The sequence below is a fragment of the Priapulus caudatus genome, unplaced genomic scaffold, assembly GCF_000485595.1.
Source record: "Priapulus caudatus unplaced genomic scaffold, Priapulus_caudatus-5.0.1 Scaffold1122, whole genome shotgun sequence".
Taxonomy (NCBI): Eukaryota; Metazoa; Priapulida; class Priapulimorpha; order Priapulimorphida; family Priapulidae; genus Priapulus; species Priapulus caudatus.
The window spans coordinates 23,835-42,864 of record NW_014578183.1 but is presented as its reverse complement, the minus strand read 5'-3'; the positions used below and the strand labels follow the sequence as shown (position 1 = coordinate 42,864).

The window sequence follows — 19,030 nt, the reverse complement described above, 5'->3', positions numbered from 1 at the left end:
AGACACTGTTAACCCCCTTCATTTTACACATCTATGTATCATATTTGACATTACTGACATAAGAGTAATGCACGACAGGCGTGCAATACCAAAAAAGCCATTGTCACACATGCACTGCCTCCAACCTATTGTCATATATTGATACAACAACGTTCAAACATAAAACATGTCGATGGTCAAACCTGAATGTAAGGGTCATTTCAAAGGGTATCATAAAGGTCCATTAAAAGACAGATGTCCATTATATAGAAAGGACCCAGTTAACACAGGTTTGAAAGGTATAAAACTGCAGCAGCCTGGATCAGTCCCATATCCGCAGAGGATGTCTCAGCAGGCTACCATGCCTTCACCACCCAAATAAAATCACATCAGTTCCAAGCTGGCTACATGTAGACTGTATGATGAAATGACCAATCAGAGCAATGCAAGTGTAAGTGACATCACAACATGTAGTAGTGAGTAGTAGTACAGCAGCACTAGCAGCAGCAATAAACAGTTATAAATTACTAGTAGCAGTAGCAGTAGCAGTAGCAAGAGTAGTACTAGTAGTAGCTAGTATACCTGCTGAGCATGCTCAGTACTATTTACCACTTGATATTACCTGTAAGATTTAAAAAATTTTAAGCGCTAAACATACGACCACTACCATTACCACTTACTACTAGTAATACAAACCACTAAAACTACTTCCACTACATTTCTACTGCCGCTGCTGCCACCGCCACACCACATACATACTACTCATAAGACTACTACTATAGACTTACTATGTACGTTGTATTACATCACATCATATACATCGCCTACAACAAATGATACAATATTCGACTGCAACAAACGCACGTACAACGGTGCAGGAACATGATTCCGCCGTACGCCCGGCGAGAAGGCCGTGTCAAACCTCACGCTTAGCCGGCCGTGATGCCGACGTGCTGCGAGCGCCCTCGTCCGCCACGCTGCTCGCACACCGTGATGGCGCTGATGCGGCGAGCCTGCGTCACGATGATGTTACAGCTGCGCCCCCTGCGTTGCTCTCGATGTACGCATCGAGGATGAACTGCGGAACCTTCCGTAAACAACATTGCGGCAATTACTATTTGCTTAGACGTGCAACTCGTATTTTGTTCTCAACGAGAAAGTTGTTTGTGCTGTGAGATGGTGAATAGGTTGGCAGGTTGGTATAATACAGTTGTTGAACTCGTTCATGTCACATGAATGTTTGACACGTTTATAGCATAATCTTATGCAAACACATATGTGCATGTCTGAGAGATGTACATAGAATATTAGAAACTAGCTGCGGGTACCCGCCTGCGCTGGGTAAAATCGTGGCTACTAATTCATACTACCTAATAATGCGGACACAATAGGAACATTGCGGTAATAATCGACAATAACATTGAACACAATATCAATATTATAAATCAGTCTAATAAAGATAATAAGCATGGAAAAAAACTGTTACGTATGACATTTACATGACAGCACAACCATATTAGAACCCTGCGAACAATAATCAGTATATGGTGTAAATGACAAAAAGTTATTATAACAGCATGTACGAATGGCGTTTGGACTTTTCATTTGAAAAACCTCTTGATAAACAATGTTTTTCGTGTTATTCTCTGGTGCGAAATATGTAAGGTGCTGGCGTCTCGAACTGTTGAGCTCCCACGTACGGCATGCACGTATAGCACATCTGACACGTAACAGCATGTACGAATGGGTGCACTTCTCAATTTCAAAGCCTGTTGATAAACAATGCAGCCGTAACCTCGAACTGGTCCTGGCTGTGCTCGGTTTGTAGCTCGGCGCTCGGATTTCGGTTTCACAATACAGCAAGCGGATGAGGTGAGGGGAATCGATTTTTCCGGTGTGCGCAGCACTGTACAGTGAGTGCTGACATTGTGTGAAGATTCACGAATTGAGGGGTTTTTCACGATTTTTCGGTGACGTATTGACGGTTTGACAGGTTTTTTCATCTAGGAACACTACCCGCGGTCTATAAGAGCATGGCCTTGTGAAGAATTTGCATCCAGATCGCTTGGGCGGTTTGGCCGCCTATAGGGAAGATACATACATAGATACATACGAACTCAAATATATATTAGATAGCAATAGTATTGCAACCGCTTGTATGCAAACAGCATTGAACTATATTTTTTTTCCACATTCTTATGTATTTTAACGTATACTCTTCATCACAAAATGTTAACGGACATGCACACATGTGAATGCTTAGACACAACCATAACCATGCACAATCATAATCTAGGCTAAGCACTAGCTAACAACCTGGCTAGCCAAGCTTTGCTTACGCATGAGCACACAGCTGTGTGATTTTACTGTAGCCAGTAAAATTATGCCTGCTGCTGCTTGAATGTCATGTTGCTAAACACATACCTGCATGGCTAACAATCACTAGCTAACAAACTAGCTAACTAAATGTTACATAGGCCTGTGTGGTGTAGCCTGCGTGGTGTGGGTGTAGCCTGTGGCACGTCACATGCACACTCGCACGCTGCTGAACACACGCACGCACGCACGCACGCACGCACGCACGCACGCACGCACGCACGCACACACCCGACGCACGCACGCACGCACGCACCGCACGCACGCACGCACGCACGCACACATACCTGCGTGGTCTTGCCGCAGCCCGTCGCGCCGCGGATGATGACAACGCTGTTTGCTTGGACGGTGTCCAGAAGCTTCTTGTGCACCTTGAATATAGGCAGCTTCTCTCGCTCCACCATCATCCTCTGCAGGTGCGTATCATGGTCACGCTGCCGTTGCAGCTCATTACGCATCTGCCCTGAGAGCTCGTCTAGGGATGCCTAAACAGCAAGCAGTCAGCAAATATGCTCCATTGCAGTAACCAATGCAAGCAGTCACCAAGTAAGCTCCATCATACCAACCAATGGGTAGACCCGCCATCGCAAGCAGTAACCGAGGGCGAGGGGTCGAATTGAAAATGTTTTAGGGCAAGAATTATGTTGCCTTGGGTTTACCATCAGACTTCCCTTTTCATATATCCTTTTCACTGAAAGTGAAAGTAAAACCCATCTGACAAGCAGATAAAAAGCCCATCATCCCATTAATGTCAAACATACAATATAAAACCCAACATTCCATGAACGCTATTAATTATTGAACATTACTAAGCTGCCAATTTTTTACTTACTAAACCTTACAGCTTTATTACCACACCTTACTAGCACTAGCAATGTCTGTACGGGGAAGAAACTTATATCTAGCTGTCATAGATACGACAGTGACACAAGACTGTTCCCCTTCTCTTCCTGTATGCCTTCCATGGGCTAAAATGTCTGTGTTGATACCCACAGGCATCAGCAGCCCTGTGGCAGTCAATATATCTGACGTCTGAGGCAATGAACAATTTTTTTAATAACCAACTAGTTAGCTAATCATTGTGATTCACAACTTAAGGCCGTCTAGAGCTTTCTGGTTGAACATTGTATGTTAAATAGATGCAGGGGACTGCATAGAGGATTATAGATGATGGCACAATATTCAATATATAAATACAATGTAACATATCTGATACAGTAAATAGGATCTGTAATCTGATCTCAGTAAATCTGATTCTGACTACTGTTACATTAGATATTTAATTATAATAAACAATGAAGGGCAATAGACAAACACAAAGTAGAATGAATCATAGAAAAAAGATCAAATCACTGACCCACCTTACCCATTAAGCCATGCTACCACTCCCACCCTATCCCCGGACACAGCGCAGAGACTCACGTGTGCCATTGGACCCTCATCAATGTTACATCCGCTCCACGGGTTCCAGTTCTGTTGCGGCGGCGACCACGAGACGACATTACCATACGCCGGTCCCTCCGAGTGTTCAAACTCCTCCACGACGTTGCTAACCTTCAGGTTGATCGGCTCTGCACTCTCACCCTTCATCTGTCAACACAGGGATTTGTCAAGACTACCAGCGAACAACACACCGACACAACACAGCACAACCGCAGGGCCTGGGAAGCTTAGAACTCATCAGTATGCAGATGGTTCACTAACATAGAATTCATTAGGAGATTAGATATCAATAGAGAATAAATAGTCGTTTGTTAAAAGAACTAACTGTGGGTAAACCAAATATGACAGTGGATTATTACAATTACAGCATGTCAGCACTTGTAAGGACATGGGGAACTCAACATTTTCCATGTCAATGCCAAGCGTGCAGGTTCACAACCACTATTGCAGCACCTAGCTGTGGAACAGACAGTACATGCAAACCTGTATAATGGTAAAGCCCTTTATAAACAGGTGTCTATTTTATGTAGGCGATTTCACTGTAAAACAGCAACTTGAGGGTAACACTATAAGCATCCTCCACAGCCAGATATCCACGCTATAGTCGTGCCTATTAACACTTGGTTTGGATGTACATGCATTAGTAGGTACTTACATCTGGTACTGGCTGGATGTTGTAGCCCTCTAGCAGTGTGTCGATCTCAGCCTCCAGCTCTGGGGGTAGACCTACCTCAAACGTAGCCAGCTGGGAGGCAAAGCACGCACACATATATGCATGTTAATTAGACATGCTAAACTCACGCTTCTACAACAAGAGTCTCAAAGCGTCTGGGCTCATCTGAGGTCTGTTGCTACGGTTATAAATGAAACATTTAAGTCGTGCATAGTGACACCTTTGTTAGGCGCAGATATGCAGATACGCAGTTGCGTACACATCATTTCAGCAACCTTCTGCATTCTGCATACCTCCCAAATCCCATTGGTTGATACAAATCGCGTGCCTGAAACTCCTGTTTTATGGTGCATTGTGACCCTAACCCTAACCCTATTAAAAAAGAAAAAAATTATTGTTGTAAAAATTATTTGTTGTTATTAAATTGTTGTAAATAAATCATGTAAATATTTGCGTTAATTGGAAAAAAATAGTTAAAGGGGATTCGATCCAACGACCTTTGAGCCGTGATGCCTGTGCTGTACGCGTTCGGCTATCCAGGCTTATTGGGTTTCTAGATTATGGATGTGCCATGAATATGACAACACTGTGACGTCATTGAGGCAGTTCAGGAATCCATGTTTAACCCTCCTCTTGAGGGTCAAAAGGTTATCAGAAACTTACTCTTCGTATGTCAATGGAAAGCACATTTTATGGTCCTTTCAATAAAGTGATAAAAATGGTAGGTCAGCGCTTAAACAAAAAAGTTTTTCACTCTGTCCATTAGGCCATGTCCGCAGAAAATGTCTGATATCTGACCTTTCCCCCCACTGCCCTTTGACATGTGACCTCCAATTTGGTGGGTTTCCTGCCCATCACACTATACACCGAATATTAAGAGCATAGGTCGAGCCGTTAAGATTTGTGCCGCAATTCCGTATTTCCTCCTATACCTTAAGTTAAGGGGGAAATATTCCCCCTCCATTTACACATTTTGACCCCCAAATTTGTCATCCTGAATCCTTTTCACGATCACCTCAGTCAGATGTATGTCAGATGAGCTAAAAATTCTTCAAATGCACACGACCATAGATGTAACACACTAAACAGATTGATTGCCTGTCTGAAAATATGACATGCAACTGTGCAATTACTACTCTCTGTGTCATTACTTTTCAAACGCATTTAGACTGAGCATTTTTCCCCATACGACCACTACGTCCAATCACCTGACAGCGATCAACATTACTTAATAAAGTGGGCCATATCAGGCATGCTTGGACATGTGTTGACGATGACCACGGAGCCATTACCTATGGTAGCAATTAGCCTTAGATGGACAGCACCAGGAAAACTAGCACAAGGCCTGCCAACTACAATCTGATGGCAGACTAATGGTGTGGTAAAAGAGAAGGTGGGCTTTCTTATGGTGATGAACAGGCATTGGTGAGAGACAAAACCGGCAGGTCTATGGTTACATGTGCCCTGCTCAAGATGAGGAGGACTAATTAACTCAAATAACTTGATCATCTATTATACTGACCTGTTGTACATCGAGTTTCTTGGTGGTGCCAGTGTAGGGTTCGACGACACCCATGTGAAACATCTGGCGAACGAGCGACAAAGCACATGACTTTGAGGCTGTGATCTTACTCGATCCAGCCTCCCTCGCACAAATGTCTGCGAAAATTAAACACTGTCATCAGTAAACGTTAGCCCAGCACCACCGAGAGCAGACAATGACATTAATTTCAATGGCGTTTTTTTAACCAAAAGAATACTTTTTTATTTCTGTTCCTGCATCAATTACTTTTTTGGATTATTAATTGCATTATTACATGAAAATTTGCTCAGGGTGTTGGATTTTTTTGTCTACGATAGAAAGCAATTTACGTTAATCGTTCGTGCGGTTACTAACTGTGCTCGTTACAGCATGTTATCACATAGACATTAGATAAGGTAGTGCTGTTACTTACTCTTATTGTTCTTCTTCAAGTACATGCTTAACTCACAGATGAAGCTCCTGCAACATTCAGTCACTTATTACACAGCATAATCATGAATCATCTCATACTATTCCACTACATCGACTCCTGCACCACGGCTGAGGGTAGCAACACTCTCACCACCTAGGACGCACACTGCCATTTGCTCAGCCCAGTACAAGCTAACTTCTTGTGTGCAAGTCATCCATTTTACTATTACCCTCCACTTCTCTGGGTAAGATGAGAATTCTTTGGGTCAATTCAAGGAGGCAGAAAGCAAATGGTGCAAGCTGGTATTCACCTCCCTTGACCGATACCCTGACTTCGAACCACTAAACTCGCAACCTGGCCATGATGAAGAAAGTCACGAACATGCACGAGTAGATATTCACTGTCACAATTTTTTGAGCAGGGATTAAAGAGTCGGTTCCGTATTCGAAACGTATACTCACGTGTAGCGGGGCGACAGGCCATCCGCTCCACGCTACTGTGATAGAAGTCTCGTGGGGCAGCATTTTCTCTGCAACAACCAGCACAACTCCCAGTGAGATATGAATGTGTCACACATGATCTCCCATAAAACAGGCACTCGTTTAGGCAACATGTATTCACTCCTCCGATACTCACAACCTTACCCATCACAAAAAAATTATAACTGTAATTGCCCGACAGCTTCTAACAGGTTTGTTTTCAATTAAGGTGACAAGATTAGTTTACAATTCCTCCAGGGCCCCGAAAAAGCTTCATGGAAAATATACATATTCAAAGCCCTTTTTCTTGTATAAATATCCACCTTGCTGTAAACTGTCTAATAAATAATTATCAGGAGCAACTTAACAAGCAGATGTCTGTTGTCGTACTCCGGATAATATATCGACATTGACTGAGCCCACCGCCTAAACAATTCTTCACCACGTTATACCCAACATAAATTCCCTAACCCCAATCTTTTTATGTCCTGCATGAATGTCAAGAGATCAATCGATGGTTACCAGAGGAATACCATGACCGCCAGTGCCCACTCAAGGTCCACATGATGTGAAAATGCGTTTATCTATGCATCTGTAGATTCAGTGTTTCACTGAGAGTTGCGCTGGTTTCTGAGGGCGCCGCCCACTCGCGACATGCTGCACAGAGGGCGGCGCCATCTCTGGGCCGTTCTCGCAACGCACGGCAACAGAGAACGCACGGGTTCTTCTTTGTTGAACCCGTGCGATTATACGACAATGATGAAGTTCTTCTGCCACACGAGACTTCTAAACACACACATAGTACCAGTTGATAGTATCCTAATCGAATCCAACTGACAGACCTGTCACTTCAACTTAACCACCACCTGCCAGGAATGGTCAACTAAACACTTGTCTGATAAATAATCAAGATGTGACTACCTGTTGTGGTGAGGACCGATCGCGTTATACACGTAGTTTGCCGCCTGCTTAGTCTGCTGCAGGTAGGTGTGCAGACGACCCTTGGCATTCTCGATGGTCCAATTGCCATGGATACCAGCATTCAAATCCAGATCTTCGGACTACGCAAATGGAAGCAACAATTTCACAAGTGCCCAAAAAACACATATATTGCAAGGCAGAAACGATTACGTCTTGGATTGCATCAAAGTCCCGATGAAGTGAAATAAGTATGAGACACTTACGTCTTCGACCTTCTTTGCCGACAGCTGATCAAGGTATGCCTGCGGGGGTCCCCTCTGGTACGGCATCAACTCTTGAGTGTTGTCTAAACCACAGTGACAGACGCTGTTCAGTTATCACAGCCCATACTTATTAAACATGTTTTCACAAATACTTTGCAAAAACGTCTCTATTACTCAGTTTTTAGGTGGGTTTCACATTTACATCACTTGAATCATTTGTCTACTAGTGCTATATCTATAAATGCTTCACATGCAAACATCTACAATAGTAGTACTAAGTAGGGCATAGTTAGTGTCAGGGTTATCTAGACATACATACCACCGGATTGTGTACCATCTGCATCCAACCCCAGAGCGATGTGAGGAGGTGGGGCCATGCCACTAGGTAAGGTAGCAAAGCCTGCATGTCCTTGATTGCCAAACGATGGTGGTGGTGGTAGTATTTGCTGAAACCATCATCCATAATTCTTATTTTCAGCAAACTCTATATTGTGTATTTCTGTCTATATTACACTGCCTGCATCAACACCACATCAGAAGATATTAAGTTTTGATCAAAGATGTCCAAAGGACTTGATCTCTACCCACAAAGATAGGATGTCTGTACCAAAATAATGGAGTTTGCATTCGGAAGTTTCAAAGTAAATATTACAATAATGCAAGAATGTGTATCTGAAAGAATATAATAATTCCACAAGGCTGCACTCTGGAACATATGTAACAGTGCGGCGCGTAGAGTTTGTAATTAGTAAAATTATTGTATAAGAATCATACGTGATTTTTGTGTGCGTAGCCGTCATGCTAGCCAGGGCCGCGTAAATGTGAGAACAACATGTTTACATGTATAAACGTCCACACCTACAGATAAGCGCGCAAAACCGGATGTAGAGACGTACGAACGCAACGTTGTGCAGTGCGCTACAGGCGAGTGGCGAGGAGACGCTTTTCGGCCTGCAGTGGCCTTGGGGACCCCTGATGTGACGTCACCTCGCCGGGCATATATATAACCAGACCTTGGGAGCTCTTCAGTTTTCCAAACGCACGCACAGTGACTATTCATGTATTAGACAACATTTCCGGACTCTTGCTCACGCGTGGCGTGAGCAATAATAAATCCTTGTGGAAGCTCATCTCAGACTTGTGAAATTATTTGTGTGATCGCTTTTCCTTCAAGCTCACCGCAAACACGAAATGGAACAACGGGTTTAAAAGAACAATAACACAATGCAAGGTTCAGAACATTACTATCTATACGATCACGTGCCTACATACAGTCGGGCATCTCCCGACGTATCACACTGAACTGAAATCTTACATCAACCAGGTTTCACATACTGATATGGTAGAATTTTCATGGAGTCACACAGACTACTACATATATATGTCAAACCAGGGAGCTCAGTGGTAACTAGACAGAGGGCACTCACGGAGAGTGCATACCTCCGCGAGCATGTAACATGTGTGTTACGAGCTGGCTCGCCGCTCGCCGCTGGCTGCTGCTGACTGACTCGCCTGCTGCTGACTCGCCGCTCATTGGTGGCGGCTGCTGACTCGCCGCTCGCTGGTGGCGGCTGCTGACTCGCCGCTCGCTGGTGGTTGCTGCTGACTCACTCGCCTGCTGCTGACTCGCCGCTCGCTGACTCGACGCGCTATCGATCGCGCCGCGCGGGCTGGACACACACACAACACACACGCACATGCACACGCACACGCACACGCACACGCACACACACACACGCACACACACACACGACCGATTACATTACCTCCCCTGCAACTCCGTTGCGCGGAGGTAATCAGGGAGTATTTGACTCTGCATGGATGTGTGTTAATTTTGATTCACTTCCACACATACGAAAATTAATAACTAGCCAAGTAAACATGATGCTGAAACAAGAACTCTACCTAGCTATAGCTGCATTTGATACAACATTCATTTATGAAAGGTTGTGATTTAATTGTAGAAATTAATAGATATTACAAATTTGTGACCATTCATGATGAAGATACCACTTTCGACCGACAACTTCAATCCTACTCACTCATTCAAAGAAATATACAAAGCTACTTCACTCAATTATAAAACAATACAACGTTCACTAAACTGCACCATTTCGCACTTACTGCAAATGACGGTACTTCAGATTGTTGCAGCTCTCCCGTTCGTACAAGGAAACTTAGGAAATCTTTTGCTGCATTAGTCTGTGCATCTTTCTTACTTGTAGAATTTCCAATTGCCTTGTAGTTGTATCCTTCGACACTTAGCTGTACCAAAAAAGAAATAGAGATAGAATATTTCCACATAGTTAAGACCATCTCAGCTAAACTCACTATTCACAATTTAATTCCATCACACATGCAACACAGAGAAAAGCATGAAATCAAAACCAAACCACATATATGGATTTGACAATCATAGTACACACCTGTCCAGGGAAAAAATGTAAAATGTATTTTTCGGGGGCTACTTTTCAAGCTCGCGTGCATGAAAATAGCACTCTAAAATTTGGTTTGCATTGAACTCTATGCAAATTTACGGGGGCTCTTTTTGTCATTTCCAGGGCTCTTTTTGGCATTTCAGGGGCTAAATCGCCCTGAGCCCCCGTCTATTTTTTTCACTGTACCTGTCACGTGTAAACTTACACAATTCCGGTGTAAATGATATGGTTTTGGCCTCATGTCATGATGTCACTATAATTATCATGCAACAAGAACTAAAAAACACTTTGTAATTTTAGCCAGTCATATTTGGAGTTTCTTTTGATGGGCCAGGGCGAGGTACAGTAGATAGAGATATGGTGGACCAGTAGGTAACATGTCTACCTTTCACTTTGAAGGCTGGGAGTTCAAGCACCCACCAGCACATTAAATTTTCTAAAGATGAAAAAACCTTGCTCTGGGGGGGGGGGAGGGGGATGATGAACTGTCAAAACCACAACCTCACATACATTTTCAACCTCCCCACCCACGGTAAAAATCCTGAGTACTCTAAGGCAAACTAGTCAAGAGAAAGATACCTTAGTATCCCAACTACACAGCTAGTTAGTTGAGAGTATGTGACCAATTGTTGAAACTTCCAGATGCAGATGCAGTATTTGACCTAGAACTCACTGCCACTCGGAACTTGTTTGGCTTTGATAAATTTGTTGAATTACTAAATAAAATAGTTAAATGTATTAAATTCGCTAAGCGTATTGAGTATGCCACCCCTATTTTTAGTTAGTTAGTTTAGTTAGGCCATTTAGCCCCACGAGGAGCATAGGCCATCGACGACACTCCGCCAGTGCACTCGACTCTGTGCCCCAATTTATAATGAACTAAAATTATTGAAAATTCATGACATTTATAAAATTGAATTAGCAAAATTTATGTATCGTTTTTCTAATAAAACATTACCTAGTCTTTTTTCCAATTATTTTGAATTATCCATGAATGTACATGGTTATATGACTATAGATATTCTGTTAACTCTATGTACTTTCTTCTTAGATTTGCTACTTGCATGGGTCAAAAATCATTGAAGTACCGGTACCAAGATGATAATTAAGCTTTGGTCTACTATATCAAATGAGCTATAAAGACATCCCACTTCTCCAAATTTGTCAGATCTCTTAAAACTAAATATGTTGACCAGGATCAATAATTAATATTCTTTGCTTGTTGTTTTGTATTATTAGATATGCTTGAGAACATTCCGATATTGTCTATGGTTGTTTGTATATTAATTAATTTATAAAATCTAATTTTGGATTGAATTTGAATTTGAATTTGAAATGTCTAACTGTTTATATAACTATAAGTATCTAAGCTTTTCTTTTTGATAATAATCACTGTTTCAATAAGTCTATTAAACAAGGATAATTTTTTGTTTGAAGAATTTATTTGTTGAGTGAATTTGAAAAGTTTGTTTGTTGAATATACTGTAAAAAATCTTATATAACTGTATGTAACCTTAAACGTTTCCAATGACAGAGTTCAACTATTATTATAATTTTTTGGTTAATGTAATGACTTAATCATTAATAATTTTCTGCAATTTATGAGAGTGGCTGACTAGAAGACTGTATTGTAATTTCGCCCTCCATCACTTGTATTTATTTTGTTTCATGTTATACCTTTCTGCTAAATGTAATTTGTGTAAACTTGTGTAAATAAAGTGTTTGAATTGAATTGATATTGGAACGAGCATTGCAAAATTGTCCTATATTATAAAAATTATAGACACAAATTCATAATAATAAGCTAAGTAAGATGCCAAACAAAGACAAGCATGGACATTTTCCAATGTTAACCGGCATAAGTACATTGAAATAATATACAGCACCGTTGTATGGACCTGGGGTTAGATTCATCAACATTGCGTAAAGTTTATTGTGTACACAAAGTTTCTACGAAGTATGTACGCAAAGCTCGTAGGTGCAATTCATCAATGCAGCGTAGCACCTGCGTACGCAAAGGTTGATGAATTCCAGTGTAAATCCACTACGCCATCGTAGCTGCTGGTTGTTGCGGGCCGTGTCTAGCAGAAACCAATCACATGTGTGACAAATACCACAGAAACCAAACTGATGCTTCTCTTGTATGTAAACATTGCTCTAGCTCTGTTTACAGGAGTGCTCTGGGATGTGATAGTAGTCATCAATTTCGTTTGTATGATTGCGTTCAACACTCGATGAAAGCAGCAACACGTACACATGCATGCGTGCGTGCGTGCGCACGACTGCACGTACACTGCTAACTACGAACTCGCTTATAACGAAAACAATGCCAAAATTTAACAAAAGAAGCATCAAAGGCACCACCTGTCTGTCTATCGTAAGGTAATTATTTATATATTTGTATTTATGTAGTGATTTTATGTTTTCTCAATAAAATAAGGTAGTGTCTAACTGACCGGACCCGGTTTCGGAGGCCTGAAAACTAAACAACCGGCTCTCTTCTCTAATTGGTCAGTTTCCGAACATATAACAGGACAAATATATAATAGGACAATTTTTAATGCAAAACATAAAGAAATATATTTAATTCCGAACATAAACAAAAGTTACAGAACAAATAAATGCAGAAACAAATAAAATACAAAGCAATACAGAAAGCAGAGGAAAATAAAAACATCTTATGGGGTTCGAACACAGATACTATACATTTACTATCACGAAGCGAAAGCTCTACCGTTGAGCAACTGAAACCAACTTGAAAGTGAGGCATATAGACCCTAACCCTAACCCTAACCATAACCCTAACCCAAACCCTAAACCTAACCATAATCCTAACCCTATCCCTAATTCTAAAATAAAATAAAATTAGCCAAAAATAATAAAAAATAAAATAGTGACAAAATTAGCCAATCAGAGAAGAGAGCCAGTTGTTTAGTTTTCAGGATACCGAAACCGGATCCGGTTGTTTAGACACTTCCATAAAATAATGCATGCTACGGCATGCTGGAAACACTTGCGGAAATTTCGAGTAGTTTAGGGCACCTCTTCAGCTCGTGTAAAGTTACGCAAAGGTTTACGTAAATTTTAGCTTGATGAATCGCAACTAAAACGGCCTCGCTTACGTACGCGAAATCTTACGAAAATTTACTAAATAGCTGCGTTGATGAATCGCAACTAACCAACGTCGATTGCGTATACAAGATTTACAAAACATATTTTGCGTACGCGCGTTGATGAATCTACCCCCTCTAGAGATTTTCAACACAAGCTTTGTGACTTAATAAGTTAAAGATACTCGATCTCCACGTTGTGCACGGGTATTGCTCTAGTGAAGATTAAACGTTTATTGGCGAATGAATCAAATCAATCACTTGTTTTATTTATAGAGGAGATATATTTCTATGCTCAAGCCAAAAAATTTCATGAAATTTCCAGCAGCTAATTATGTTACAACACAAATTTTGAATTTTTATGTCAAATTGGTATTTTGGATATTTCTCAACTACCAGAAAGAATGAGGATACAACATTTTTGCCACATGTTAAGCGCAATATGGACCAAAATAGCGCATCAGGATTTTTCTTTAATTTTCATATTTACCGAGAATACTCGAAAAAACTGCTTAAAAATCAAGTTGTGTTAAAATAGACAATTTTAGCGAATAAAGAGGCATAACTAATAAAGTACGGCATTTAATAACAATCCCTGACGCGCTTCTTTACACAATATGTTACCATTAAAACGAGTGTAAAATTAAATTAATCCGAGTTTAATCACAGAGAAATATCCATTTAGTACATCGGCTACTATGTCAGAAATCGAAACGGAGAAATGAGGGTTTTCTATTTTTCACAATGAGTGACCGCCTGTGTGCAAATGGGGCTTGAGAAATTCTGAGAAATTACGAGGTGACCAACGCAATTCCATGCAAATGGCGCGAACCCGCCATTGCCTGACGTCACTGTCAACAAACGCGCGCCTTATGTAAGGTGCGTTGAAAAGTGCTGAGAACTTATTTAGGCCCTGTGTGGATACTTAATTGGATCAGCGTAGTAGTACAGCTGTAGCAGGGTTGATGTTGTTCAGGCGTAGATAATGGAGGAATTCCCTATTATCACTCCTGATATATGATGGATACTGGGCTCAGTGAATATCGTGAAAATGCTGTTGTATCATGTTCTGACGTTAAAAGACGTCAGCCGCAGGCTCACTACACATGTACGGGTGGCGCAAGCAAAAACGCTCTGACAGTTCACGATGTACGGTTATATGGAGAAATGAGCATGTACACAGGTGGCACATAGCGTTAGACATCGAATTAAGTAAAAACGAAAAATCGATAAAATGTCATGCACAAACCGTGGAAAGTCATCTTGAACTCGTGGAAGGGCCTACACTCTGTGTTTTGGCATGCTGGTTGTGTTTGCATTTTGCTAAATAAGATCCGAAGTGGATTAAGAATTTTATACTGCCGATTATAACACCCTACCTCGTGTACTATGAATCTTGGTTTGTGCTTGCTCCCAGTCTGACGCTCAACACATATTGGGGCTGACGCATTTTCTCATAGGCCAAGAAGTACGCGTATAGATACGAGCAGATTTTGGTTCGCACCCATGCATTTCTAAGCCAGCGTGACTAAGACTCAAGAATTCGGTAACCATAACGTGACACTCACAGCAAGCTGAAATGCAACCGCAAATTGAGAAACTAACTTAAAAAAACTACTAACGACTATTACGCAGTAGGTGCCATCAATAGCATAATTTTACCTCTATTTGATAGTCAGAAAATTAATACAGCGATTCGAAAAATGAAAGGAAAAAAACATGTTACAAGAATAAGTCACTTGTAACACAGCGCATTTATAGACCAGTTACTGTTGTAAAAGCGGAGCCTATCAACTAGATACGCAACGCGCAGAATGCCGCAGTAGGACTGAATCCACGAGCTAGAACACCACCCGCACAAAAACGCGTGCTTGCTATCCCAACGGAAGCGCTGGAGATGAGAAGTCACGTTTTATCAGTTACACACTTCAACTTCACAAAGCTTATCATAATTCAAAAATCTCAAATATAAGTTTTACTTTGCACGAGGTAATCGCAGATCATACAGGGAGAACACTAATATGCTACAAACTACCAATAAAACAAATTTCTAGGGCTAATAAAAAACGAGAGAAACGATGTGCTTTGCTACTTTTTTTTCGACATGACTGGCATGAAATTGTCACATGTTAGTGATGTTAGTGTTATCATCATCCATCACTACATATAAATAATATTTTTTTGTTTAATTTAACATAATTTAATCGTTCTATCCAAAAAACCCAGGGGCGGAACTATAGGAATTTAAAAAAGCAGGGAGAGCACAAAATGAGAATCTAATTGGATAAATTTGGGGGATGATAAGCGCCGAGGAGGCAGCATCGAGCGACCAAACGCGCGAGCCGATGCAAGCGAACCGAGGGGGGAGGGTGTGGCGGCTTATCGACTTTTTAGCTTAAATGGTGCATCTGGTGCATACTGTATGGAGGTATTTTAACTCATAGTGGCCAGCAAGCCATTATAGTGTTAATTTGATCAGTGCTAACGCACTGCAGGCCCTTTCGTATGGGGCGGGGGGGTGAGACCGCTAAAGATGTTACGTAGAGGAAATTACTTACACTGAAATTGTTTAAACCTTATATATTTCTCACATGATCAGTGGTATTTCAGAAGCACATTCACAATCCAAATAACTATCTTCACGGCTAAGAGAAAAATATGGCAATATTCAAAATTCACCACTATGTGATAACTCGAACATTATTTCAAAAAATGTTTGTAATAGTATGACTTATGTAAAAGAAGCAAAATAAAATTAGTCACTTTCTTCCCACCATGAAACATCGTTTAAAGGTAGCATACATCGTATGATATATAACGAGTTGCAGGCCAGCGAATAAATATCTGCAAGATAAAAATCAATTCTTTAGCAGATGACTGAGATGCTTTCCTTTGGCAGGCAATCGGAAGAATGACTGATAAATCTTGAATAAGTTATCTTAAACCATGAAAAGGGCTTATGATCTCACAATTCGGAACTGGACACCTCTATCTCTGTAACCTTATTTACAACATATGAAATTGTGAGAAAAACTGCATGCAAGAGCCTTCAACTATGGTCAGATATAGTTGGATACACTTCTCACATGGATAAGGAAATTACTATTCCTGCGAAACTTCCATGATGTTCATGTAACACAACATGAAATATTGTTTTCTAAAATCACATGAAAAGCAGTGCAGTTCCTAAATCAACTTACCTAAGGCGAAATCATAGGTTTTAGTTTTTTTAAATCCTAAATGTGCATAGGCGGACCAAAGTGCGAGGCTGCATGCATGTCCATCAGAGCCCACCTTTGATTCTCTAAAATCTCTATTTTGTTAAAATACTTGCAAAACATTAAACTGTATAACACTACGATTCACTAAACAGGCCGACTGTTATGTAGACTGTTTCAGTTTGGGATATGAATTGAAAGAATACCTAATAAAGTAATGACTTTCAATTTGGAGACACCTTTAATTCATTTGTAGCAAAGCATTGATTGTCCGTTATGTAGTTCATGGGTTTGGAAAGGTACATTCATTTGTATACAGACAGAGAGCTCACAGAACATATTTTCAAAAATGCCAGATCTGAACAGAATTTAAGAATTACATGTACATGTACATAATTATGGTATTACAACAGTTGAAGGGCATATCTTCTAAGGGCATGTCTTCTAAATTTGATTTTCAGGTAACGGATACAAATCAAGGCTACGCTGAAAGTGGATTGGTGAAAAGTATTCTGCGAGGGTGTCTAGATGCAAATAAATCAATCACCTTGTCATAATCAAATTTAATGTCTCTATGAACAAAGAGCAGCATCAAGGCATTCATATACGGTCACTACCCATAGTGCTTCTGAAGGGAGATTTAATAAATCTCAGAGAAGAATTTGCCATCTCCATCCCACAACTCGTCACAGTTAGGCTTCAGCATAAACACATGTAAGATTCGGTGAACATTTGGGAAATGGAGAATGTTGCACTGCTGAAGAGTTTCTGGCAGAGACGATGGCGTGTTTGCATTTCCTGCCAAAAAGCGTTTCTAAAGTCTTAGTTCTTGGAGAAATGTGCCTGATGAAGGTAGGTCAGGGCCATAGAATAGAAGCAGTTGCTGTAAACATTCCGTGGTAAGTAGTTCATGGTTGCCTGGAATAAGGGCCAAAGCCTTGACAGCTTGGTTGGTTAATTCACTGAATCGTGTAGGTATTTATTTCCGAATTGAGGCCATCCAAGAACTGGTTGAAAATCCCAATCCGATAGTAGTCTGCGGTGTTATCAGTAGGGAGGTTCCCCCGCATTGTCTGCAAGGAGCACCTACGTGGTATCCTTATTTCTTCTCCAGCCAATGTACTCATGTGCTCCATTTCTGGGTACACATTCATGTCAAACTCTGGATTACTGTTGGTCCTTATCTCAAATAGCTCATCCTTGACCATCTTTACATCCTGGTATGCTTCAAGGATGTCTTTGCTGCTTCCTTGAAGTAGACAGCTGAGACCTTTGGTAAACCCAAAGATGAAGCGACACACTTGGAAGGCTGCAATGAGCACATAATTAGATATACTTGTAGCTAAAGCACTTGCTTGGCTGACAGTGTCTCGTTCCCATCCTTCTTCCGACTAAATTTTATCCAAGGTACCTAGAACAGCCTCATACATGATATGAAAGTCTTCAAAGACTTGTTGCCTATCAACCCATCTGGTTTCACAGAGACTATTTATCTTTGTCATCTTAATTGCCTGCAATTTGTCTTCCTCTCTCTTCAGGTTCATTTGTGTTATTACTTTCTCTAGACATCTCTGTCCATGATTTGCGACGCCGCGTGAGGAATCTACCCCTCTAGAGATTTTCAACACAAGCTTTGTGACTTAATAAGTTAAAGATACTCGATCTCCACGTTGTGCACGGGTATTGCTCTAGTGAAGATTAAACGTTTATTGGCGAATGAATCAAATCAATCACTTGTTTTATTATATAGAGGAGATATATTTCTATGCTCAAGCCAAAAAATTTCATGAAATTCCAGCAGCTAATTATGTTACAACACAAATTTTGAATTTTTATGTCAAATTGGTATTTGGATATTTCTAACACTACCAGAAAGAATTGAGGATACAACATTTTTGCCACATGTTAAGCGCAATATGGACCAAAATAGCGCATCAGGATTTTTCTTTAATTTCTCATTTACCGAGAATACTCGAAAAAACTGCTTAAAAATCAAGTGTTGTTAAAATAGACAATTTTAGCGAATAAAGAGGCATAACTAATAAAGTACGGCATTTAATACAATCCTGACGCGCTTCTTTACCACAATATGTTACCATAAAAACGAGTGTAAAATTAAATTAATCCGAGTTGTAATCACAGAGAAATATCCATTATACAATCGTCTACTGATGT

At 40.7% G+C, this 19,030-nt stretch overlaps 1 protein-coding gene across 1 annotated transcript in view; it reads right to left on the bottom strand.

Annotated features, from left to right (window-relative positions):
• Window positions 1-19,030, bottom strand: part of LOC106815469 (ATP-dependent RNA helicase A-like) — a 40,636-nt gene that overhangs the window by 18,655 nt on the left and 2,951 nt on the right. The window contains exons 3-11 of the mRNA XM_014819933.1: window positions 10,214-10,354; window positions 8,409-8,535; window positions 8,090-8,172; window positions 7,827-7,966; window positions 6,427-6,473; window positions 5,994-6,130; window positions 4,454-4,543; window positions 3,778-3,945; window positions 2,643-2,840 (exon numbers count right to left, since the gene is read on the bottom strand). Coding sequence (XP_014675419.1) covers window positions 2,643-2,840; window positions 3,778-3,945; window positions 4,454-4,543; window positions 5,994-6,130; window positions 6,427-6,473; window positions 7,827-7,966; window positions 8,090-8,172; window positions 8,409-8,535; window positions 10,214-10,354 — 1,131 coding nt within the window. The remainder of the gene's footprint in view (window positions 1-2,642; window positions 2,841-3,777; window positions 3,946-4,453; window positions 4,544-5,993; window positions 6,131-6,426; window positions 6,474-7,826; window positions 7,967-8,089; window positions 8,173-8,408; window positions 8,536-10,213; window positions 10,355-19,030) is intronic.